The sequence below is a fragment of the Sesamum indicum genome, linkage group LG5, assembly GCF_000512975.1.
Source record: "Sesamum indicum cultivar Zhongzhi No. 13 linkage group LG5, S_indicum_v1.0, whole genome shotgun sequence".
NCBI classification, from domain to species: Eukaryota; Viridiplantae; Streptophyta; class Magnoliopsida; order Lamiales; family Pedaliaceae; genus Sesamum; species Sesamum indicum.
In genome coordinates this window covers 2,068,166-2,094,908 of record NC_026149.1, presented here as the reverse complement: position 1 = coordinate 2,094,908, position 26,743 = coordinate 2,068,166, and the positions used below count along the sequence as shown (strand labels likewise).

The 26,743-nt window shown below is 30.1% G+C and overlaps 3 protein-coding genes across 3 annotated transcripts; 1 reads left to right on the top strand and 2 right to left on the bottom strand.

Moving 5' to 3' along the window:
- LOC105161791 (scarecrow-like protein 32) lies at window positions 542–2,393 on the bottom strand. Its single transcript, XM_011079605.2, has one exon. The coding sequence runs from the start codon at window positions 2,212–2,214 to the stop codon at window positions 814–816; it is 1,401 nt and encodes a 466-aa protein (XP_011077907.1). The 5' UTR covers window positions 2,215–2,393; the 3' UTR covers window positions 542–813.
- On the top strand, window positions 11,703–14,862 carry LOC105161790 (transcription factor bHLH35). Its single transcript, XM_011079604.2, has 5 exons — window positions 11,703–11,787; window positions 11,870–12,032; window positions 12,204–12,458; window positions 13,203–13,373; window positions 14,613–14,862. The coding sequence occupies exons 1-5, from the start codon at window positions 11,714–11,716 to the stop codon at window positions 14,700–14,702; spliced, it is 753 nt and encodes a 250-aa protein (XP_011077906.1). The 5' UTR covers window positions 11,703–11,713; the 3' UTR covers window positions 14,703–14,862.
- Window positions 18,130–21,482, bottom strand: LOC105161664 (protein CHLOROPLAST IMPORT APPARATUS 2-like). The gene is made up of 3 exons (XM_011079436.2): window positions 19,643–21,482; window positions 19,095–19,250; window positions 18,130–18,430 (listed from the first exon to the last, which is right to left on the bottom strand). The coding sequence occupies exons 1-3, from the start codon at window positions 20,684–20,686 to the stop codon at window positions 18,377–18,379; spliced, it is 1,254 nt and encodes a 417-aa protein (XP_011077738.1). The 5' UTR covers window positions 20,687–21,482; the 3' UTR covers window positions 18,130–18,376.

Here is a 26,743-nt window from a genome sequence, read left to right as displayed (position 1 = left end):
TCATGCCGCTCTTTGATTGATTGGGTCGGTCAAACATGATTTCACAACAAGAAAATAGTTCAAGAGCTACGAAAAAATTCGATGCTAAAATTAGCGTCGAGCTAATTTGTAAGTAAAATTTTCGTTGTTAAATATTAACAAGAAAATTCTTATATTAAAAATATAATTTATCAGCAAGAATTTTACTTACTAATTAACTCGATGCTATTCTTTTTTTTTTTTTTTTCATTCCTATCAAGTTATTTTCTTGTAATGTTTGGGTAAGAATTTTCCAATTCTCAGACGATTGACATTAAATAATGGCGCCTTCTTCGCACAACCTAAAATACGTTACACATGAATGACTACGACTTTTCAGGAATGTTTGATTAAGTGTAGTGTACTAAGATGTCCTTATCTTCCATGTTTGTTATCATCAATTTACCATATCAACATGGATTGATTGGCAAGTAGTCATGAGCTTTAGCAATATTCCAGCTAGCTATAGATGGTTAAGCACTATGGAACTAAGAGTTGGAAAGCGAAATTGGATGCACAAAAAAGACAAGATTCTCGTCATATAATATTCTTTATGGCTTTGATGATCATGTTACAATTGTTAGAAAAGCTCATCTGCAACAAAGGGCCTTTTATCCTCCTTTGTCACAATTCTGCATTTTGCATCCGTCCAAACGCAGCACGGGATCGAAAAAGGAAACGTAGTCTGCTCTGAATTTCATATAAACTACTAATCAAATTCTGCATTACGAATCTATCGTACGTCCAACTGTATCCGAATTTAATTTCATCGTCGTCTTTTGATTTGATTCTCCTCTATGATCGTCTGAGACAGTCAGATGTGGTCAGTTCGTGAGATAGAATTTTCCCAACAGTATGCGGGACCCACGCTGTGGCGTAGACTGAATTATGGCCTTTCCATGTAAGAATCAGTGTGTTGTCCTCGTCTTTCTTCATCCCCCATCCACTTGCATGTTCATCTAACAGCGTTTTAACCTCCTTAATAGTCTCTTCGCAAAATGGGACACTTAGGAAACCCTTGTTCCCCATGCGTTGAGACAACTTAGTAAAGGACTCTAACCTCTCTATCCTTTGAATGCCCTCAAATCCGATAATGTTCTCAATCTTGTGGCCAATATCAGCTTCGTACTCTATCCTCTGAGGGCTGTTTTTGGGCAAGAATGTCTCGAGTGCATCGAAAGGGATCCACATGTAGTTAAAGCAAGAGGTGATTCTTGATTCAAGTCCGGTCATTGCACCCAGATCACAGTCCTCATCGACCACGGTCACGATACGAGGACTTAGGTTTTTTACCATGTCGAGGAAAGAATCCCGGCAAGAAATTAGATTGCTAGAAGTAGAACTGCACGTTGGCTCATCGGGCAGATATCGTAGCCAGTTTTGGCAGTTTACTACAAGCGCCTCGTCAACCTTAAGATTGAGTTGGGAAGAGTTCAGTTGTCTTAGTAGCAAATCATAGTGAAGAATATCAGAAGAGGATTCTTGGGGTATTCCAACTTCAACTATGTTAAATTCAAAAGGGACGTCTCTATACTTAGCGAAATTCGTCAAACGATGACCGATTTCTTCAATGGATGCGTTGAGCAAAGGTGGGACTTTTGGCCTCCATGAAAGAACAGATATTCTCAGCATTGGAGGGCCTTCAGGCCCTTTTGCTAATGCATCTATGAGAGTTGGCCATTGCATGCAGTGAGTGATGCTAAAATCCAAGATGTGAATTCTTGGAAACCCTTGAATTGCCTTGAGAATGGTACCATTTGATGCACAGAATCCAAACCTATGCCAAGGGATTAGGTCTACGTACCCGGCTAGCTCCGTCACAGACATCAGTGTTCTGTGGAAGGCTGGACCACCTCCGGCTGCACCTCCGGTGGCCGTGTTGAAATTCACAGGGGTTGGACAAACCCTAGAAGCCCTTGAAACGAGAGCCCTAAGGAAGTATGAGGCTAGCCTTTGGTTGGGATCACCGACGAAAGAGGCAACGTTGTTGAGGACCCACATTACTTGTTGAGCCAACGTAACGTTGTTGGTCTCAAGGGCACTCGCACAGTGAAGTAATAGCTTCTCTATGCATGCTCCGTCGAGGGTGCTAAGGCATCCTGTCAATGCACCTGAGGTAGAACTTTGTGTGGTTGCCAAATGGTTAGGGTCTTGTAACGGAATGGACTGTGAGTTTCCTCTTAATTCTGCTTTCATAGTAGTTTCTTTCTTTTTCAGGGGATAAAATGAAGATATATATAGGTCAAAGAATTAGGGTTTCTAAGTTTTGCTTGTATGCAAATGGGAGATTATTGGGAGATCTCAAACATTAACAGGAGAGGAGAAGAGGGCATAATTGTCCCTTTCTTTGCCAGATCTAGAATATGTGTCTGAAAGAAAGCAAGACAATGAAGGGCAAGAGGAGGTCCACTCTTGACTAGGGTTTATATATATAGACACCAAGAAAAGGATATCTTTGTGAATGATTAAGATAACATGAGCCAAAACAAGGGAGTGTGTTTAAAGAGCCATAAACTGGTAAGAAACTTGCATTGGTGACAAGAGTCCCAAGAATTTCCACTTATCCATTGTAATTATTTTATTGACTAGATAAAGAATATATCAAATGCTTTTGTTAATTTTCCTCATTTTAGGACTACATATGTATGATATGTCTTGTCATGCATCCATTTGGTTGAAACGATACCATTTCTTTACCTATTCTATAAAAAACCCTGAATTCAAAGCGAGAGGAACAATTATTGAAAGACGGGTTGGATACAACATTTTTAATACCGATTGAAATCGAATGAAACGTTAAACGACATGAGTAAAGAAAGCAAAGTCTCCAATCTGCCCTACCGGACATCACATGAGTAAGAAATAGGGACTAAATCTAACCGTCTCGCTGTCTTTTACTTTCTTCCCCAAGGTAAATCAAGCAAACTACATCATCTTAAAGGGGAATCTCATTATACTATATAAGAATTATTTTTTAAAAAAATAAAAGACTACAAATATAGGATAACCAATCAAACAACTACAAACTTTTAGCTCGATATATCATTGTTATTTGACCCCTTTCATTAACAACTAACGGAAATTTCTTGGATTCCATTGGCGTTTACGTTAGGCCAAATTATTCAACTTTTAAGTTGAAAGAAAGATTCATTACTTGACCTGCTTTGGCTTATCCTCCATGTACATACAAGCTTCTTTCACTTAATTATATGTAAACAAGTGAATTTGGGATTGATTAGAATATTTGGTTAAGGAACAAAAGGTATTGAAAACGTTAAGAAGCTGCCCCTATTGCCGGCCGCCTCATTGTCGGATTTGTCTGGTGGAATAATTAGGACAAATCTTTGTGTTTTGTTTATGTAATTATGCTTTAGCATATTTGTGTAGGAGTGGTGATTGATGGCTAACCGTACATTCCCATCTTTGTTGCGCTTCACGTTGCTTTTCAAGGTCATAGGATTAATGCCAAGAGAAAAGACAAGTGGGCTTCTTGCATTTTCATTATTTTTTTAATGGTAAATTATAATTATCTCCAATAAATCTTGACATAATTATAAATATTTTCTATATTTGAAAAAATATAAACATCCACCTAAAATAAAAAATAATTATGTAGTCTCTAAACGGTAACATGAAAATTGCTATTGTATCTTTACTGAAATTTTTATTTGTTCAAAAAAATATTTGGAAAAATGTAAAAAAAAACAAAGTATGGGGTGGAATATAATAAATAATCCATAGAGAATATTAGTTCATAGATTCTAAAAAGTATATAAAATTATATTTTATAATTCAAAATGTTATTTTGAACAATTCACCACAAAATTAAATGAAAGCCCGACGGGGACTAATGGAATGTGTTTGTTAGAATGTGTTTCTTATAATTTCTCTACCAACGAGAAGATATTTTATAAGTATATCAAATTTTAGAAGATATGGCTGTAATTTACCTTTTTTTTCTCAAACAAAAGAACTAAAAACAAATTATTAATTTATTTAGCCCTTTTCGTTTTCTCTCCCCCCCTCTCTCTCTCTCTCCCTCTCTCTCTCTCGTTATGCTTGCTCTAGATCAGTATTTATTACCAGTAACAAACAGTACTGTTTCCTTAATTTGGATTTTAATGGTTGGCCAAAATTAAGGAATAGGAAGTAAGGACAACAGTAAGACTACTTCGATACGGCTAATAGTGTGAAATGAATATTTTATTCTAAATTATTGTGTTTTTTTAATTCTATTAAATATAGACACATTATATATATAAATTTTTTAAATAATTAAAATAAATAACATAATATTTATATGCATAATATATATATATATATATGTTAAATAGAATAAATATGTAATAGAAGCTAACACAGAAAATTTAGCCATTTACGATGTGTTGGTAACTTTTGGACACGTCCAACTTAATAATATTTCACAAGTATACTTTCAATAAAATCTAGAAAATAAACTTTTTCAGACTAACTGAACAATAGGATTCCTTATACATTTAATCAGATTCATTTTTTTATTTTTCTGGATAAGTTTTTTCCTCTCAAATATATATGTTCTACTCACTGCAACAACAGTCAACATACAATATTAATGACAAATTATTAAATAACACTTTCAAAATTATCACTAAAAATATGTATTAATTAATAATAAATGATCTTATCATTATATAATCATTAATAATAAAAACTATTATTTTAAATAATAAGTGATACAACTATTGACACCGGAAAGTCAATATATATGGATCGCTAATTGTCTTTAATCTGACAATTAACAACTTTTTATCAATAATTCTTATTAATAACAATTGCAAAAATTCTTGTCACCATAGTATGTAATTATTTAAATTGTCATTTAATATTTTTTTGCTAGTTTTCTTTATTTTTATTTTTTTTTCCTAATGTCTTTTCCTGCAATATCAAAATCCACTCATAGCGGTAAATACAATGCCATAATTCATATGAAATGTGTTTCTCATAATATTTTCACCAATATTTTGTGAATGTGTTACAAATTATATAATTACAAATATTTATATTTGATGTAGTTTGCGACTCGATCAGTGTCTTATTGCACAAGTTATATTATCCAATCTTACTCCATATGAATCATATGATTTTATCCTAAAATGCATCTCGTTGCAAAAAAAAAATGATGTAGAATTATAAATTGCTCAAACATAAGTCTGCAATCAATTTGTTTGAAGCTTAGCTACATCAATATTGCATACTTATTATATACATTTGTAATATATATTAGTGTGTGTGGTACACTAAAATATATGTGTACAGGTAATTAAATTCTAAAAAGATTAGTTGTTTGATTTTAAAGATTAACTTTTTATCTAAAAAATTCACTTAGTTTTTTTAGTAATGTCCAAACAATATTTTCTAAAAAAATATATATTTCAATTGAATAAATCAAAATAAATATTTCAAAGAATAAATTATTAAGAGAAGAGAAAGAGATTTGGAAGTTGGAGGAATAGAGAAGATAGAAAAAGAATCCAAGTTAAGAAAAAAACATATAAAGAAATAACGAAAAAATAATAGACCAATATAATACCGAATAATTACTTATTAATTCATATTAAAGTATCTGATTTATCACAATTACGCATCATTATAATTTGTATGCACGTGGTATTCGTGTCCTTACATCATAGACCAGACTCCAATTGCATACAATAATCAATACGACCAAATTACGCACTAGAAAAAAAATGATTATTGATTATAATTTTAATAGTTATGGACTAAAAATTATGGTAAATAGTTTTTATTGGTCATAGTTAAATAAAAACCAATGCAAAAACATAGATTTACCACCAAAAAATAGTTATTTCTCATGGTTAAGACCATTGCAAAGATATTTGCCATGGCTTTTAGCCATGACAAATGTTTTACCCGCTCTTGTAGAGGGCCGTGGTCAATAACTATTTACTATGACTATTTTATTTTTAACCATGACAATTAGTCGTAATTAAATATTGTATTTTTTGTAGTGACGTAATCTTATATGTCTCCACGCACTAATAAATATAAAGAGGTATATTTTTATCCTTATAAAGATAGTTTGATCGAAATATTTTATCTAACCTACAGTAAGCACTACAAGAAATATAACATTTAACTATGACTAATTGTAATGATTAATAATGAATAGCCATAACAAATAATTATTGACGATGCCGTAAAAGGGTTGTTGGTCATGGTTTTTGCAATTGTGACTAAAACATGTCACCATGGCAAATATTTTTATCATGACTCTTAGTTGTAACAAGTATTTCTTATATGGTGGAAAAATTAGTTTTTGCATCTAGTTTTAGTCATAGCCATTAATATTGTAGCGAATAGTATTTTTTTCAGTAAAGTCCATAATAAGTCGATCGATAGATAAATATGACATTTCATTCAATTTTTTTATCAATATCAGCAATTATGAATTTTAAACAACGGAGGGATTTATGTATTGAATGAAAATAAACGTCAAGAATACTAGATATAAATTTTTAAATAATAAAAAAATATTATATCATTACAGCAAACCTAAAAAAATAATAGTGTAATTATTCCTTTATAAAATTATACTTCATTGTATGCACATCGGTATCCTTGCATCATAGACAAAACTCTAGTCAGAACCGTACAATTATCAATACGACGAAAAGAATTTATGATGCTAATGAAGCTTGCTTCATAATCGATAAGTGGAGGCTTCACAACTAAGAAGTCGTGGGGTTTGAGTTCTATAAATATAATTATATACTTTTCATAGTATTTGAATTTGAATGTAATAGATGATAATAATGAATCGACTGTTATTTACAAAAAAAATAAAAAGATTTATGATGAAATAAAATTTTGGGCCTTCTAATTAGAAGTTTTAGGACAATTAAGGCCCAAAACGGAATCTGTGTTTCCAATGGGCTTCTGTGGGTTGCACTATTCTTTCTAATGGTCATAATAAAAATAATATATATAAAACAAAATAGAGCCTTAAATTTATAAAATATGTTTACTATATTCTACAAACAAATTAAATAGAAAAGTGACCTCTGTAAGATTACTCTATAATTCTTTTGAAAAAAAAAAAAGCAAATAGAAGCTAGTTCCAGTACCTTATTACATTATAAAATTTTATTCATTAAATAAATATTATTGAATACTTAACGTGAGTCTAAATGTTTCATTGGCATATAATACTGTAAGAAATAATGCTAATAGCAATGATATATATATTTTTAAAAATAATAAAATTTGTTACTAATTTAGATTAATTAATAATGAATTTGATGAGAAGTTTACTTGCTAATTAGCTCTATGTTGATTTTAGCATCAATTTTTTTTATAGTTTTAAGCTATTTTTTTGTAGTGCAATTAAATATTGGGCTAATTACACCCTCATGTTTGATGTAATTACATGTAGACCCCCTGTGGTTTGAGAAAATATATCTAGCACCCATGAGATTTGCTTCCGTCTAACAAATTAGTCAATCGATTAGTCAACATTCACTAAATTTGCTTATATTAACAAAAAAATTTAATAAAAATGACATATACCCTCGATTGACTTATTACTACCTTATTGTAGGTTAAATAAAAATTTGTTCGCATTAAACAATTCTTATAACGGCTCATATGTATTAACGCATGAAGTATGACGGTAATTTGATCACAAAACAAAAAAAAAAATATATTTGACCTACAATAAGACAATAATAAGTCAATTGGGGGTAAGTATAGATTTTTTTTTTTTTGATTTTTTGTTAATATCAGCAAATTTGTTGAATTTTGACTAACGAAGGGAGTAATTTGTTAGACGGAAGCAAATCTCAAGGGTGCTAGATGTAATTTTTTAAAAGTTATTTGACATGCAATAAATCATTAATAAGTTAATCAAGGGTAAATATCAATTTTTATTCAATTTTTTTGTTTATGTCAGCAAATTCAGCGAATTTTACTAATGGGAGGACTTATTTGTTAGATAACAGCAGATCTTAGAGGTGTTAGATGTAATTTTTCAAACTACATGAAATTTACGTATAATTACATTAAATTTTAAGAAAAGAGAGTCTAACTTATTTCAAACGACACGTGACAATTAAATTAATTAATGTGGTTTGCCGAAATATCAATTAATGAAATAAAAATAAAAGAATTAGAATTTATCTTACGCCAGCTTTGAGATGACCAGTTTTGTCTCGTGACCTTGAGATCAACAATCATTAGCATAAAAACTATAGCTTGTGATTTTTTGCTATCATTAAAAAAATATAATTTTTTGGTATAATCAACACCGATAAAAGTACAATATTCACTATTAATAAATAAATATTGGTAACACGATATTAAATAATATTTTTAAAATTATTATAAAATAATATAGGTTGAGTGATAATAATTTAATCTTATTATTATATATTTACTAGTAATATAAAATTATCACTATAAAAAATTAATAACATTTTTGTAGCGATAATATAAATATTTTTTTTAGTTACCTTCAAACGATAATATAAATATTGTAACAATAAGTTATTATTATCAATAAATTGTCACTCTGCGTACGTGTTTCAGTAATTGTGTCAAGTGACACTTTTAAAGCATAATATTGTCACTAATTCTTTTTGAATGTAAATTTTATAAAATAATTATCACTGTAAAAACTTTAAAATCTATTATTATGACAAAAATTGTGAATAAATTGATACAATTAGTGATATTATTAAAATTGTCACTAAATTCTTTTATCACTAATTTTTCATTTTTTTAATTTTTTTGTAGTGATTGGGATAGATACTAATTAATCATAATTGCATAATTTTTTTAAACTATATTTTTACAAGTAATATCAAAATATTAATTATAATTGAAATTCATAATAAAATTTTGACAATAGCTAGATAAATTTAAAAAATTATAAATTAACCATGATCAATATTTAAAATTTTTATATTTATTTATCTGAGTGGGATAAATATTATATTATGAATTTAACATTTAGAGTGTATGAAATATTTTTGTATTTAGTATAGCCCATGAACATATCAATTATTGAGGAAATAATTATGTGTCCCTTAATGTCCCTTCTTTTAATAATATAGTAATAAATTAATAATGCGGATGAGTGGCAGTAACACGTGCAGCCAATAATTGTACACCTCTTTCTAATCACCATTAATTAGAGTCCCACAATTAAACTAATTAAGTCCGGTTCCCATTAGCCGACTTATGAATAGATCAAACCCATTTGTTATTGTTTCTATTTTTATTTTCAGTTTTCAGCATATTTAATGAAATAAAAATATATTTTAATTGTGTTTTTTTTAAATAGTAGGTATTGGTTAGATTTAGTATATTCGATATTATTGATTAAAATATGAATATTATAATGATATTTGATAAGAATGATTGTAATTAATTTATTTTAATTAATAATAATTTATCACTCTTATTTCAAAAAAATAAAGATAATAGTCTATTTTTTCTTTTCTTTTTTTTTTTGGTGCAATCTGCTAAGCACGAGATGTTAGGCGTTTGTTAAAATCGATATTTCACGTCTCTAGAATAATATTAAAATATGTCTGAGTGGGTTGCGTAAATGTAACTTGCATGTGACCAAATACCAATTATTTTATTTATCTACATTCTAAAGTCTTAAGCCATCACAAAAACATGACCAATTCATATATTATATAGAAATCAAAACTTTGTACATACTCAAAATCTTTGGCAATTTTTATCTATTTAATTTAGTCATGAGAAAAATTCGGACATGTGAAAAGTTCCTCATTAGAATATTGTAAGATTCGAGCAATTTAATCGCACAAGTGATAAGTAGCAATGGTATTTTTGCCCAATTAAGGTGATAATTACATGTATTAATATGCATCAATATACTAATATACTAAAAATAATTGATCTCACATAAAATGAGATAAATATCCACACATTTGATGAGACTTAAAAAATTATGACCTCAAATTTAACCACGAAACTAAGACATCATGGTATAAGTCGTACTAGAATTGCACAATTGTCCAGTTGGTGATCTTAGCATGATCGCTCCTTGCGAATCACGGTTGACCCAATAATTAAACCAATGACCCATACTAACCTATTTAATTTTTTCGTTCGATTAACAATCTAAATTTCAAAACATTGAATTTAGGTATGATCAAACTTAATCTGAATTAAAAATTTTCCATGCAAACTTAAAATAATGACCTATTTTTATAGGCACGGGCTGTGTAATTCGCAGGTACTGCTCAAAAGACCCAAAGTACCGCTAAAGTGAAAATATGAAATATCATTAAATAATGAGAAAGGTAGAAGGTACTAACCAAACATATGAAGACAGACACAGAGTATCGTCCAACGGTGAGAAAAATACGAGATAGTGCCCAAAAAACACAAAGTGTCGATACGAAGTACTACTCTAAAGATGCGAAGTAACGTTGAAATAAAGATGTGAAGTATTGACAAAAAGTGAAAAGATACGAGGTGCTAAGTACCACTAAAAAAGATACGAAATGTTGATTAAGGATAAAAATATTGATGGTTGAAACTTCTACCATACACTAATTAAATCTATTTAAATTAATTGGATAACGAATATACCCAATTTATAATTTAATGGGCAATAGTAGTTTAAATTATTCACCAAACCCAGGACTGTAAGAAGTAATATGTTATATGTACCGTACGTATTGATCAATTTATTATTTTAAATAATTATTTACAAATAAATTGTGAATAAAGGAAATCACAATGTATGTACATACATTCTGAATCACCAGAAAATCTGATCAATAATTTGAGGGAGAAAAACGTATTTACAGTTAGATTAGGGTCTTAATGAGCATCTTTAATTATAAAGAGTGTAATTATTGAATTCAGTACAAACTCAGGTTGTCTCCGACCCTTCGCCCTACAATTTCTTTTAATAAATTGCTTTTCTTTTAAACAAACATAGCATCAAACTCCAAAGATTATTATTTACGACACGTGGAAGATAATGATTAGGATACATCACATCCACATTCTCAGAGGCTATGTTTAATTATATAAACACTTTACACATTTAATGAAATTATTGATATACCCTTTTAGGGATATAAAGTAATGTACCTTAAGAAATATTTGTATACGTCAGTAAACAATCGATGTACTTACAACCTCAAGGCATCTAAACTTTTTTTTGTGTCAACTTATCATCTTAACTTTATGAATTATATACTTTGTCATTTATAACTATTTTTCAATCAAGTTTTTTGTCGAAAAAAATCATATGCAGTGCACAGGTAATATTTATGAGTTGTGTGATGTGATATTTTTCATATATGCACAATATGTGATATTTCATGATAAGATGTGGCAAAGTGCAATTTTCACAAAATTGAAATGATAAATTAATACAAAAAAAAATCGATAAAAAAATATAAAAAATAGATATAATTCGAATAATAAAATATAACTTACCCTATACATAAACGAGGGATGAATAGACGGCCAGGATCATCCGGAGAAAGTTAGGCAACCAACTACAGTGTCCTCCATTTCTTTGGAAAAAGAGAATCCACAATACCCCACGTGATATTATAAAGTGACACTATATATATGCCCCAACCCCACCTTTGTAAGCTTGCCAAAACAAGAAATTCTCAACTTCTTCTTCACACTCCCAGTCATGGAGAACATTGATTATGAGTACGCAAACTACTGGGAAACCAATATGTTCCTTCAAACTGAGGAATTCGACGGGTGCGTTCTGATCTGTGTGTATTATCTCTGTGCAAGTTTTTTGAACTTTCGAGGCATTGACTTTGTTTATTTGGTTTTGTAGTTTCTTCGACGAAGCCCTATCTGCATATTATGACTCGAGCTCGCCAGACGGGGCGAACTCGGCGTCGTTGGCGTCGAAGAACATAGTCTCGGAGAGGAATAGGAGGAAGAAGCTCAACCAGAGGTTGTATGCACTAAGATCAGTTGTTCCCAACATTACAAAGGTATATTATGGTCCCCCATTGTAATAAGACAAATAATATAATACAATGTAATATTATAATCGCCACTTGGAATTATATAGTACAGTAGTTCATTAATTAGTTGAAGTGGAATTGGTATAATTTAATCCTGATCAATAATTTGATGATGTTGGGAAATCGCAATTGATGTAGATGGACAAGGCATCAATTATCAGAGATGCAATTGAGTACATCAAATCACTCCAGAATGAGGAGAGGAGAATTCATGATGAGATTTCAGAATTGGAATCAGGGATGTCACTGTCACCAAACAGTGGGAAATTGGAGATTGATGAAGAGGGTCATACAGTGTTTTTGTCTAAGCCTAAGAGAACAAGAATGGACCATTCTTGTGATTCTGCTGCCTCAACATTGTTCATCATGCCTTCTCCTGTTGAAGTTCTTGAGGTGGGTTTTTCCTATTTTCTTTTCTTTTTCAAGGAGCCCATGATCTTCTGTCATATAAGTCATTAAAAAAAAAAACAAAAATCTCTTACTTGCTATGTTTTTTGAAAATTTGTACCGGTACGATTAAAGCGGACAAGATTTTGGTCCTGTAACTTATGAAGAGTACTTTTAATTATGACAAAATTGATTTTCGTAATTAAATCTTATAACTTCAAAATTTTGACAATTTTTAACTTTTTTTTAACCAAATTAACCAAAAAAATACTAAAATTATCGATTGCGAAAATCGATTCGTATAGTACAAAAAAATACCACCCCACTCTAAGTTACAAAAGGAAAATTATAATTTTTCATAGAAACAAACAAAACTCGTATAATGGCCTCCAGAGTCTACAAAGGCCCAGTGCAGGGTACATTTTTCAAAGTTATTTTTAAAAACGAGCCCATATGCTTTTTTAGATCAAATAATTGAATGTCGTACTTGGAATCATCATATATAATTAAAATCGAGGTTACCTTCCTTCTAAATTATTGAACGTGTTACTGTCTAACATTAAATAAAAATAATATAATATATCGTATTAGATGGAGGCAGTCAAAGACATTAATGAAGAAAAAAAAACATGAATATTAGATGACCATGATTGGTTGTTGAACTTTACTGTATTACATGACTTTTTAATTTTTTAATAAAATGGCGAATTATTAGGTTGTGATGATCATATATATATTAATAATTTGCAGTTAAGAGTATCGAAGATGGGAGAGAAGACATTAGTGGTGAGCTTGGAATGCAGTAAAAGAAGAGACACAATGATAAAGTTGTGTGAAGCCTTTGAATCTTTGAAGCTCAAAATCATTACTTGCAGCATCAATGCTTTGCCCGGAAGGCTTTTGAAGACTGTATTCCTTGAGGTATTTATACCCTCTCCTCTCTTTCACTTCTCCTTTATCTTTAGTACAGAAAAATAAAATTAAATTATTGGGCTTTCGATTTAAATACGTTAATAAAAACTCGTTTGAGTTTTTCTTTTTATCGTAACATACCAAACTTAGAATAATATTTTTTATCCTATAAGCTTTTGAGCTCAACGATTCAATTCGTGCAAATATAATAAAATGTAGGGCAAATTACATTAATAGCCCCTCATATTAGATCAAAATATACAAGCACCCCTTATTTTTATAAAATTATGAGTATACCCCTGTTCAGGATTAAACTTACACAAATACCCCTTGAAAAAAATTAAACTAACACCCTCTAGGAGTGTAGCTGTAATTTTGCAAAAGATAGGGGTTCTTTGTGCATTTTTTCCTAATTTTAAGGGGTGTCTATAGTTTATCCTAAAATAAATATATTTAAAACAAAAATCAAATTACTCAAGATCAATTCATATCTAATTTAATTAAACCTCGCTTGAACTCGAATGGAGCAATAGTCAAAGCCAAAATTTTCAAATTAAATAGTAATTTAAATAAATTTGAACAATAATGTGTTTGACTCGACTAAACACTATGTCGTCTGAATGTAGTATTAAAAGAAATATGTTATTTCAAAGAATTTTATATTTTAATAGTCTCCGGTTATTAAAATTACAATTATAGCCCACAATTATTGGAGTTATGCTGGGTTTAATGTGTCCAAAAAATTTTATTTTTTTATTAGTGGGGGAGGGTCCATCAATTGGACCACAAGTAATAGACCTCCTCTTTTTTTTTTTAAATTATATGATATGATGATGATTCTAAATAGATGTATAATTTAATAAAGCTTTTTTTTTTTTAAATATACATTTTAATAAAGCTGATAAGTAGTAATCTTTTTTATTTATCTAATCAATAATTGGTAAAATATTCTAGATGGTCTATAGAAATTATCATTAGTAGGCAAAAGTCATTTCAAGTACACTATATACTCAGTGGTGAAATTTTATTACAAACATGTAATGAATTACATTGCAGTAACGGCCCCTCAAAGGGTGTATATGTAGTTTTGTAATTAATATGAAGTGTCTGTATAATTAAACCTAACATTAAACTGCATTCTGTAAATAGGGTTTGTGTTGTTTATATAAATGTGTATGTCTTTATTTAGTCTTTTAATTAATTTCTTAAATTATATTATAAAAGTTTAATTATGTCTGAATTTTTCAGGGAGATGAGGAGGAGCAGGATACCTTGAGAGTAAAGATAGAAGCTGCTATAGCTGCACTGAATGATCCAGACAGTCCTATGAGCTACTGACTAAATTAGATTTCACATTTTCCATTTTTTTTAGGTTTATAATAATGGGTTCTGTATTTTTTATTAGTAATTTTCTCTTTTTATTGTTATCGTGGTTAGTCTGTAGTTTTACCTATTTTCTGAATAAATCCGTAAATAAATATCATGTTTAATTCCTTTTATTTTTTCACCTATTAATTGTTTTTTATTTTTAAATTTTTCTTGTCTTTTACTCCCTCCTCTATAGGTAGAATTTAACGATTTTTTCTTGAGTGAATTTGAATATTTAATTATGAAAAAATGAATTATCGTCTAATTGATTTTACAAGAATTTGTTTTGATATAATTGCTTCCGTAAAATTATGGTTGGCCAAGAATTCTGAATATTACTTTTATAAAATGCAGATTATTGCATTTGCACAATTCAAAAGTGATTGTTCTTTATATTACACTAGAAGAAATATGATTTTTCACTACGATCAATTATTATTATTAAAAAAAAAATTATTCCTTAACTAGTATTAGTTGTTGTTTCTGCGAGTGAGATCAAAATAGTAACCATAATTAACACTATAGTAAATATTTTGGTCACAAATATGAATTTTATTCGACCATGATTAATCACAATTTTTAAACAGTGGTTATTTATAGCGTAGCATAAAATTAATATTTTTTTGTGCGTGTGTTGCGAAACGCGTTTAAGAGTATGATTAACCAATAAGTAATTTAAAGCTTAAGTTGCCCAAAACCCTAATTATAACCATAGTTAAAATTTGGAAATGATTGCTTGAGAATTCTGCCAAACACATCGGAATATAATTTAATTGATAAATTAAATTTCTTGATATGAATTTTAGTCCAACTAATATATGATTACTCTATTTTAATAAAAAAAAATTTCACATCAGTAACAAATGGAAATTAGCCTGCGTATGACTCGTTTTCTTCTTACCAACGACAACCCTAGAGAAAAGACATGTTATAGGCTCGAATCTTACACAACAATTTCAACGCCCTAGGCTTATAATATGACAAAAATATACTAAAAGAACCTGCCCAAATTAATTCGATTGGCCAATAACTTAAAACAATTTTAATTAAGATAGAAACTTTCTGAGAAAGGGTACAATTCATAGCCAAAAAACAAAAAAATTGTGAGTCTCAACGGGCCTTAGCTTAACCTCAACCTAATATTCAACAGTCTCAAGGGCTCAGTCAAGTGAGGGATTAGCAATGGTTGAAGGATATACTAAGCGGTTAAAAAAAAAAAAAAGATCGTACTAAGCAGAAATATTTCATCCCACAAAGCAGTATTTGTGCACTGAACAATATCAGAGAAATATTCGTATGTAAAAGATCACACACAGTGAAATAAGCTCAGAATAAAAGAATATCATATCTTCAGAAATAAACACTAAGCAATGATCACAAAAATTGCAAAAATCAAGAAGTTATTTCGCTGAGAAATGAAAACGATTTTACCGATCATAAAAAAAAGAGAGCCTGACTTTGGTACCACTGTTGGGTGAAAATTCCATTAGTGAGCCCAAATAACAAATGACCCTTCTCTGACACAGTGTCCTCTCTATGCATAAACCACTTGTGGTGGCTTGGGCTCACTAATGGGATTTTCACCCAACAAATAAGAACAAGGCCCATAATTACTTTTTACCAACATATAATTACTTTTTACCAATATATAGGGTTGAAAGTTTTTGAATTTTGATGGATTGTGGGGTCCATTACTTAGAAATATATGAATGAATCATTAAACAAAAAATGCAGATGATCTTTCTAAATCTCGTGGATAGGGAAATTCAGTTTTATTTTATTATTTTGACTTTCCTTTTTATTTATTAATTGGGTAAACCAGTTGCAGAAAGAGGTTAAAATTCTTCTTCTTTTACTACTTATTATTATTATTATTAGATAAGCAGCTTTGAATTGAAATTCAATTTTTATTTCGTTAAATTGTGGAATAAAGTATAGATTATGTTTGTGATATTTTAGGATTATGAGGAGGAGAAAGAGATTTTAAGATTAAAGATAGAAGCCGCCGTAGCTGCAATTTAACATTAGATTCCTCATCTCCATCCTATAACTAATCATTAGTAATTAACCATATCTGTCCCATGTACTCCAATTTCTATTATATATATAATGTGTATATATAAAATAAAAGGGTTAAATATAATTTATCCTGTGTTAATAGAAATGAATAATTTAACCCTTGTAAAAAATAAAACAATAATTTACCCCCTTGTTTGTCAGAAATAGAGCAATTTACACACGACGCATTTCGTGAATTATGCAGGCCTTTTTTTTATTTTTTTAATTTAAAATTTAAAATAATATTTATATCTTTATTTATTCACTGATGGATCTTGATGAATCTACAATTCAAATTTAACTAATAAATCAACAGTGTAAATTTTATTTATTCAAAACAACTATTTAAATTTAAAATTATAAATTATATAATTAAATTTGTATTTATTAAATTTATACTTTGATAATAAAAATCATTTATATGTGTATTTATATATACAATATATATATATATATATAGAGAGAGAGAGAGAGAGGGTGGATCTGGGCGCGGGGAATGGGGGAGGAGAAAGGAGGAAATGGGAGGAGGAAGGGGAGGGGGCGGCGGCAGGCCAAGGAAGAAGAAAGGGAAAAATATATACTATATAACTAAACATATAATATTTAATATATTAAATATTATTTTTATAACATTAATATATTAAATTAAATATATATAATAATATTTTTATTGGTAAAAACTATATCCAGATGCACATGAGGCGCGTGTAATGCACCGCTTGACCTAGGAGATATTTTGCTCTATTCCAGATAACACAAGGGGATAAATTGCTGTTTTATTTTTTACAGGGAGCAAGTTGCTCATTTTTCTTAACACAGGGAAGTAAATTGCATTTCCCTAAAATAAAATGTAATATAAAGTGTTCAGATACGACACTAGAAGAAATGACTTTTTATTAAGATTAATTACTATGGTTGAAAGTAAAAAATTTGTAGTAAATTCAAATTAATCACAGTTAACAATAGCTACTAACAATTGTTTCTACAAGTAAAGCCAGAATATTTTCTACAGTTTAAAATGGTGGCAAGCATTTTGGCCATCGATATAACTATAAAACGTTGATTAATCATAATCAAAATTTAAAATTTTGCATTGATTTAGTCTGATTGTGGTAGATATATTGATTTACTGCAGTTTTTAAACTGTGGTGCACTATAATATAGGGAATAGTCAATTTTTTTTATAGTGCGAAATGGATCAAAATATTGAAATTTGAAGAACCAAAAAATGTTTCTTAGTCAGACATTAATATATAAAATTATTATATTTCAGGTATATATTTAAACAAATCCGGGAATATAAGAGTCAGAATTCTTATCTAAATCTGATTTGGCCGAATTCAGACCAATTATACAATAAATATAATTTACTTATCGCGTATAAAAAAGACAACATGGTAAAAGTTAACTACAAAACTAGGTTCAAGAAAAAATCCAGAGAATTCTACAGATATATATAGAGAGATTGTTTGAAGTCTGTTGTAGTTCCTACTCTAACATTTCTTGGAACAACTCCATATCCACTGTAAGAGAAGTAAACCTAATAACAACAAACGAAAACAGTGAAGATTGGAAAACCTGAACAATCAGCCTGAGGCCCCATCCTTGGACGAAGAAGTTGCTGCTCTTGCAACGTTTCCCTGAAACATCATTAATAAAAGCTAAAGTCAAAATTCGTCAGACGATGAAGATCTTATTCATATCGTAAAATTTAGGTCCAAGTCTTGACCGTCATGACATAGTATCCTTATATGCATAGTTCATTTTTCACGTTTTTAATTATATTATAAATAAGAATAAAAATATATAAATCAACACATCACATTTATACTAATATAAAAAGGAAAGACCCTCCAATCTCACAAACAACGGTTAACGACAACACTAGACATTTTTTTTGTGAAGCCAAAAATGCCCTTTAACCAATAAAATATAAAAGATTAGTTATTACATGCACATTGGAACTGCGTGCCTCAACAGTTAGTTTTTGAAAGAAAAAATAATGATAATAAAACCAATCACAATTAAAAGAATTAGTGCGGTGGTGTCACAAACTGATGCTCACGAGTGAGGAGTGTCTTTTTTTTTAAAAAAAAGTAGTATAAGTTATCCAATAAAAAATTTAAGAATTATTGAATGTATATGTAATGATGTGTCATAAATAAATAATAAAAACTATAATTTATTATCCAACAACCCCTTTTAAGTAATAAATGACATAATCATGTTATAATCATTCACCAACGACTACTGACTGTTGTACAAAAATAAAAAGAAAAAGAAAAAAGGAGTGAGGAATAGTACCTTGGTTCTGGGCCGTCGATTGGCGTTGACTTCTTTGACTTGGTACCCGATTTTCTTGGAGGAGACACGTGTCCGCGGCTTTTCCTTACAGCGTGGCACAGTAGTCCCTCTCTCTCCTCTGTTCTCCGGGAACAGGTCTATCTGCGCCAACCTCGCCTGCGCCAACCAATCATGTCACAACTAAGCAATCACCAAAACGACATTGTATTTGTTGGACATTCCGAAGCCCCTTTGGTTGTAACAAAATGGCATTCCTACTAACCTTATATTCTTACTAACATGTCAAGACAACAATTAATATTTACAAATCAAAATACTACTTTGGTGATTTAAAATTTGAAGAGCCTAATTCAACCGGCTTAATTTAATTCGATCAGCGTTGCATCTCGTATTATACTTCACATTACACTCTGTATGTTCATGTAACGTGTATAGAATCTTTCATGTAATGCAGATTGGATACACCTGGCACGCACAAGGTACGATACAATATGAATTTGCAATAAAAAATCCAAACTGTTCCCTTGACGGGAGTCGAGATGACATACTTGGACATCGTTTCCGGCAGATTCTGCCCCTGGAGCATCGCTGTAAAACGGAGAACCCTTGTCGGACCATGAGTTCATAACGTTGTCGTAGTTCAGTTTTAGGAGCAATCCTGCGTTTGGCTGAGGAATGGACTCATCACTAGAAGCTGTACTAGCTGACTGCTCTTTGTTTGGTTTAGTACTGGGAAATGACTCTTGTCTGGCAGATTCTGAGCTCTTCTTTTCCACATTTTTCTTCTTCTTGTTCACAGGAATTTTGGCCAATTTTTGAGTGATATGGCCTACATTTACACTAGGAAACCTCCACCAATCATCGCCCTTATCGACGTTTCTCATTGCCCTCAACTCCCTTCTAATTCCATGTCCAAGATCAAATCCTAGGCCTACTGGATAACCATAAGAACAAGTGTTTGTATGCGTACTACTATAACTATAACTATAACTACTGGAATCGTTCATTGGCCCGTTTTCCATGCTCAACTTTCCCATAATGCTATCAATTCCCTCTTCAATCTCCTCATCAAGAATCGATTCTGCATCAAAATCCTCTTCATACTCATCACAAACATCCAAGAAACTGCCCTGTGAATTGATCTCCCCTGGACTTTGGCATGATTTCTCAAACGGATTCGACCCCTTCGGCTCAATATGGGAATTGGGCCTTTCTAGTATTGGTGGGTAGTGTAACAAATACTCTGAGTTATCAATCACTGGGAAAGGCATAAACACGTCTGAGGGCTCAAATAAAAATGGAGTCTTGGAATTGTGTGATTTTGTGAATTTGCAAGGCTTTGTGAGGTGTTTGGTGGGGAATAGCTTGGGATAAGCTGTGGAGAGAATGGCTGCTGCTTCATTGTATGTCTGATTAGGCCGTTTTCGTGGGGTTCGGGCTTTTCTCGTGGAGATTGTAAGAGGGGAATTGCTGGATTCAGAGAGAGTTGAAGATGGTGATGATGAATTTGAAGTCCAAGAAGTTGTGGGGGATTTGAATATGTCAAGTTCTAATCTGTATGCTCTCCCACCTCCACTCAAACAGGAAGACATTGATATAAGTACTATAACAGGAAGCTACAAACAGAGTGAAAATTGTGAAAGATGCAAAGCTCAATTTCAAGAAAGTTTGGACAAGAACTGAAAATCAGCAGCTGATTGGATTCAAGAAAGGGGCAAAAATGTGTAAGAGCCCTAAACCCTGAAAAGTACTTTACTCAGTATAAACTCCAAATCTTGGGGCTAAAAGGTTGAAAAACCCCCAGAAAAAGCAGAAACTATCAAGACTGGCTACTTTAGAGCAAGAAGGAAAAAAGGAAGACTACCTTGAAATCATCGAAACATGAAAGAAAGTTCCTTTCTTGCATGAAAAAGCTTAACATATTCCCCCCAAAGACAAAAATCCCAGAAAAAAGGGCAAGAATTTCCACCACAATTTCTGCTGCAAGAAAGGGCAAAATTGCAGTAAACCGTGAAAAGAAATGCTAAAAGCAGAGCATTTTCCACTTTATCTTCTCTTTTCCAATTTATATAACCTAAACCCAGAAAACCTAAGGTGTAATGAAATGGGATTTTTCTTGAGACAAGTAAGAAATATCTAAAATCATAGTAAATGGGATTCACGGGAGGCGGCAGATAAGCGGTTGGGATTAGCCGGTGAATTCTGTACATATAGCAAACAGTGAATACGTACACATATAGACACACACATACTTCAATCTTTCTCTCACTAAGTTTTCTCTCTCCAGATTGGATGGAGGGTGAGGGTGTGGAGATGAGAACAGAGGAAGAGACGAGTGCAGTTGTTTGGAATTGGTGGGTCAAATTCTTCTCTCTTTGTACTTTCCGCAGTATAAACTAATTATGTAAATATATTCATTTATTTTTTACTGAATACCCCCTATATTTTATTTAATTATGTTTTTTCCCTTTCTTGATTTTAATTTTTAATTAATGCCCTTTGACATTTGTATAAATACATATTTAATTATCATTATTCGCCCACATACTTTGTGCGTGGGCCTTTATTTATTGTTATTTTAGTGTCAGACTGTTTCAACCTTCTTCTCTTCTTCCAATGTTACCAATGTAGTTAGTAAAATATGGTATGAATAATTTACGGGGTATTATACATATATATATATATATATATTATTTATTTTATTATTTAAAAATATAGTTATAAAATTACGATGATAACGAGTATACGTACACTTTACATGTGCGTATATACTATATTTAATAGTAAAAAGTACAAAAAAAAACAACAAAATATATTATCTTTTTATAGATAGCAGCAAATTTAATCTAAAAATAAAACATAATCAGGATTAAATCAATTATATTTATATAGAAGTTGGAAATTTGAAACTCTTAAAGGCTTTGTTGGCATATTGATTTGAATTTTATCTAAGTTCTCAGCAGTTATTTTGAAAAGTTCCAATCACATTTTTATGGCGAATAAATGGAACGTTCCAAAGAATCGTATTTTCGTCCGTATAATTCAAATTGAAACCTCAAACATCATCTCTTTTTTTGTACGTACGTATTTTATACACGTAAGAAACACGTTTAACCAATAGAGGTGTTGATTTAAATTTTAGGATAAATTACAGTATGCTGCCTTAATATTCGATATAATTACAAATATTTTTTATTATTTGAAAAATTATTTATTCTCCACTGATATATGATGAAATTGTGCAATTTTTTTACGGTGTTTGAAAATATCCACTTTACCTTTTCCTAATTGAAAATTTGTAAAAAAAAAAAGTTGGCAAGGTGGAATTTTTTCATGCCCTTCTAGTCTAAAAAAAATTAAAAGATTTTAAAAAATAAGTAAATTGTATCATAATTCACAAAGAGATTTGAGTCAGTTTATCACAAAAAAAAAAAGATAACAACCTAACAGAAATTAATGAAATAGAGTAGTTGTTTGATAGACATAAAAAATATAGAATATTAATAATTTTTCGAGCAACGATGAGATATTTATAATTATATCAAAACTTGTAATTACCCCTAAATTTTATGTTGCATTACTTAGATTTTTGTGGGTTTTTATATGGAATGAAACATCAAATGATGGGATCAATCTTAATAGTAGAATTTATAATATAGTATTGTTAATATAATTTATGCTATTTAGCTTTTTTACATTTAATCTATATTAAAGAAAAAGGGGGGAAATGTCTTTTTTTCCTGTCATGCTTATTTATATCGAATTCAATCACATTGTCCTTGAATTCATGAATTTAAAAATAAAAATTCCAAATTTGTAATAATAAATTATTTGAAATTTTTGGGATTGTTTTAAATTCTTCGATATTTTTAAGATTGATAGAATGTATATTTTTAAGATTGATAGAGTAATTAATATCTTTGCTTGATAGAATGTATATTGATCGAAATAAATATATATTTATTTTTAAGATAATTTACAATCATCTTTTTTTAAATTTGGCGTAATTATAAATACATTCTTATTGTTTAATTAATATTCTCCTAATTTTAACATTCGTGTAACAACGAGTTCATCCATTAGATTTCCATCAAATTTTTATAATAAATTAATCAAAATGCCATTTTAAATTATAAATTATAATTTTATATGTATTTCATAATTTTTTAAATTATTTTTGTGAAATAATATTCCCTCTAGAATGTTTATTTACCCACTTTCAAGAAATTAAATAAAGATAATAAAAATTTAAACTATGCACATGCATCGAATTTGTACTGATAGTTAGTATTCAAGACAGTTTAATATTAATTGGATACCAAAACAAAGGTTTATGCATATTGAATAAACTTTATTAAAAGCCTCTATAATTTTCGACAAAAAGTTAATAAGAGGGTGTTTGGCTAAATTTATTTAGAACATCTTGTATGTTTATAATATTTTATTTTTGGATCTTGTAAAATTGTGTTCTCTAAAAATTTTATCAAATATTTATCGATATCTTATATAATATTTTGAGAAGTTTATAAACTAATCCAAACACACCCTAAATCATTATGTATTAGAAAATAGAGGCATTTATGTAATTGACAAACTTCTGCAGACGTAAAAGTAATTTAGCATCATCCGCTCGCAAATGCAAGAATTTCTTTTGATGAACATGTCAGCTGAGATGGCAAAAAATCATTGGTTCTCTAGATTTTAGGGCTTACGTGTACTCCCAAGTACTGGTTGGCCGATTTTCATGTGTATCCAAAAAATGAATTTTTGTTTTTTCTTTGTTTTTGGGATAAATTACAACGGTATTCCATAATATTTGGCATAATTATAAGTACCATCTCCTTGATTTTAACGATCGTCTAATAATTAGTCAAATCCCATTTTATGTGGTGGACTGACTAAAATATTTTTGTAGACTGTGAATTATAATTTTACTTATTTTAAAAGAAAATTGAATTTTTTTAATTGAGTAAGTAGATAATTTTTTCATGCATCCCACCCGATTTTTGTTATAATTTTTAATTAAAAAATAATAAAATATAGTAAGGACAAATTGATAATTTCAAACCTTCATCGAAAAATTACGTACTTTTATCAAATATTAGACAGTATTTATAATTTTTTTAAATAATAAAATAATATTCATAATTATATTAAATCTTATAAAAAGTTGTTGTGATTTACCCTTTGTTTAGGGGGTGGAGGGAAGGGGGGTCCCCAATTTATGTGGCATATGGCAATCAAACGTTAAGCTATTTGTGTTCAATGGATTTTCATTAGAATAAGCCAAATTTGGTGGGAGGATTTTTCCAAATATTTTGTCTTAATGAATAAAATAAAATAAAATAATAATTTTAAGACCGTGTTTGTTTTTATTGCTATGCTATCTTTAGATCAGACAACATCGTATCTTATGTATATTTTCAGTATTTTGACTTAACTTAGACTGACCTCAACAATTCTCCACCACTCTCCACAGCGTATAAGGATTGTTCCATATCTTCTTCAAATATTTCCAGTCTTTTTCTCCTCATATTCCTCACAAAACAAAAGAAAAAATGACGAACAAACCTAAATAGAAGAAAGTTAAATAACAATCACGGTAAATTACAACGAGCTTTTATGATATTTGACATAATTATAAATACTGGCTCATTGTTTGAGAAATTACCAATAATCCCTGATTTTAATAGTCATCCAACAATTATAACTCAATCTGTTGGTTTCTATTAGGTTTTTTTCATTCAATTTTTGTAGTGAACTGACCAACATACCTTGTGGATTATAAATTATAATTCTACTTATTTTTTGAAATTTTTCTACGGACTAAGTAAATAATTTCTCTTACAATTTTGTAAAATATTTTCACCCACCTCGTCTGATATTTTTTACAATTTTTCAACAATTTCAACCATCCTTTCAATAATTACATAATTTTATAAAATACTATAGGTATTGATAATTTTTTAAATAATAATAATATGTTCGTAGTTATGTCAAGTTTCAGCAAAAGTCGTTGTAATTTACCTTAACAAATATTAAAAAAGAAAAAAGAAAAGAAAGAGGTAAAGAAGAGGCAAAGGTGGAGATTGGAAGATCAGAATACGTGGCTCAAATCTTGGCCACAAAAAGAGAGAGGGGGAAGGGGGGATACTGTACATGATTTTGGCTGCATGCTCTCAAGGAATAGTAGTGTTGCAAATTTTGTAGCCTTTGATTTTTGTTTGTATAACACATTTGTGGCCTTTGATTTTTGATAACCCTAAAAAGGATTGAACTTTGGCATCAAACATGTGAATCACAAAATTCACAAAGTGTTGTAACTATCACAGCCAGGGAACATACAGACACACATGCATTTCTTCAATCTTTTAATTTACTTGTTGTTAATTTGGACCATATATGAAATGAATCCTATCAACTTATCATAATATCCTCCACATTTTATGCAAATAATCAATAACACTTCAAGAATTTTTGTGCATTTTTTTTCCTTGAATTGTTTCTATCTGTGCCCAATCTCATCATATAACGTATCGTTATTTCTATTATTGTCTGGTTATTTTTTAAATCCGCAGGCTCAACTGATTGTATGATCGAATTATGACTAGGAATATACCTTACCGCATTTATGAATACTATGGTTATCTGCATACTGATTTTACTAACTTCAACATTTAAGGATTATAAATAGGGATGACTACACTCCCCTCTCTTGAGGTTTAATATAATCACATGTAGACTTATGTGATTTAGAAAATTACATCTAACACTCTTAAAGTTTGCTTCCATCTAAAAATAAATCCATTCATCAGTCAAAATTAATCGAATTTGCTAATATTAACAAAAAGATCTATACTTACCTTAGATTGAATTATTACTGACTTATTACAGGTCAAATAAATTCTTTTATAATCAAATTATCCTCATACTTTTTCACGCGTTAATGCACGTGAAGAGGTATATCTTCATTACTATAAGGGTATTTTCGTTTGAAAAAATTTATTTGACCTGAAATAAGTTAATCGTGGGTCAATATCAGTTTTCATTCCTTTTTTTTTTGTGTGAATATCAGCAGATTCAGTGAATTTTGATTAACAAATGGACTTATTTGTTAGACGGAAGGAGTTTACGTGTAATTTTTCAAACTACAAGGGATTTACGTGTAATTACACCAAATCTGACTGAGATCTATAATCGTAAATACTAGCATTATGACTTGAAATGAAGTTTAAAAGATACGAGTATCACGTCTACGAGCAATTTATTTATTTGTCGTACAATTTTTAAAAAAAATGCAAAAAGTTCATCATTTGAAGTCATTGTAATTTAGTACAGTAAAAACAAAGGTGTGGTAGAACTTCAGATTTACAAGAGATTAGAAGTCAGTTTCATTGCCATGCAAAGGAAAAATCCAAAGTGAAATAGCCAAATTCCTGAAACAATTGGATGCTCCACAGTGCAGATGGCCCCCCATGTTTTAGAGGATGGTTTTATCTGCCTGCATGCAGGGCATGCCCCACCCTACTTCCCTTGTGTTTTTTCTGTCTCATTTTGAAGCAGTTGCTGATTTAGATATGGAACCGTGTGCGATGCAATCGATACTTTATTTATTTTTTTAACATACACATCCAAAATACTCTGGTTTC

Bases quoted from the DNA above. Each gene is read 5' to 3' on its own strand.
- LOC105161791 (XM_011079605.2), bottom strand. From the start codon at position 2,214: ATGAAAGCAGAATTAAGAGGAAACTCACAGTCCATTCCGTTACAAGAC.
- LOC105161790 (XM_011079604.2), top strand. From the start codon at position 11,714: ATGGAGAACATTGATTATGAGTACGCAAACTACTGGGAAACCAATATG. The intron at 11,788-11,869 runs GTGCGTTCTGAT...TTGGTTTTGTAG, and splicing joins CAAACTGAGGAATTCGACGG to TTTCTTCGACGAAGCCCTAT. The intron at 13,374-14,612 runs GTATTTATACCC...TGAATTTTTCAG, and splicing joins TGAAGACTGTATTCCTTGAG to GGAGATGAGGAGGAGCAGGA.
- LOC105161664 (XM_011079436.2), bottom strand. From the start codon at position 20,686: ATGTCTTCCTGTTTGAGTGGAGGTGGGAGAGCATACAGATTAGAACTT. The intron at 19,251-19,642 runs GTATGTCATCTC...TGGTTGGCGCAG, and splicing joins CTGCCGGAAACGATGTCCAA to GCGAGGTTGGCGCAGATAGA. The intron at 18,431-19,094 runs GTACTATTCCTC...ATGATGTTTCAG, and splicing joins ATCGACGGCCCAGAACCAAG to GGAAACGTTGCAAGAGCAGC.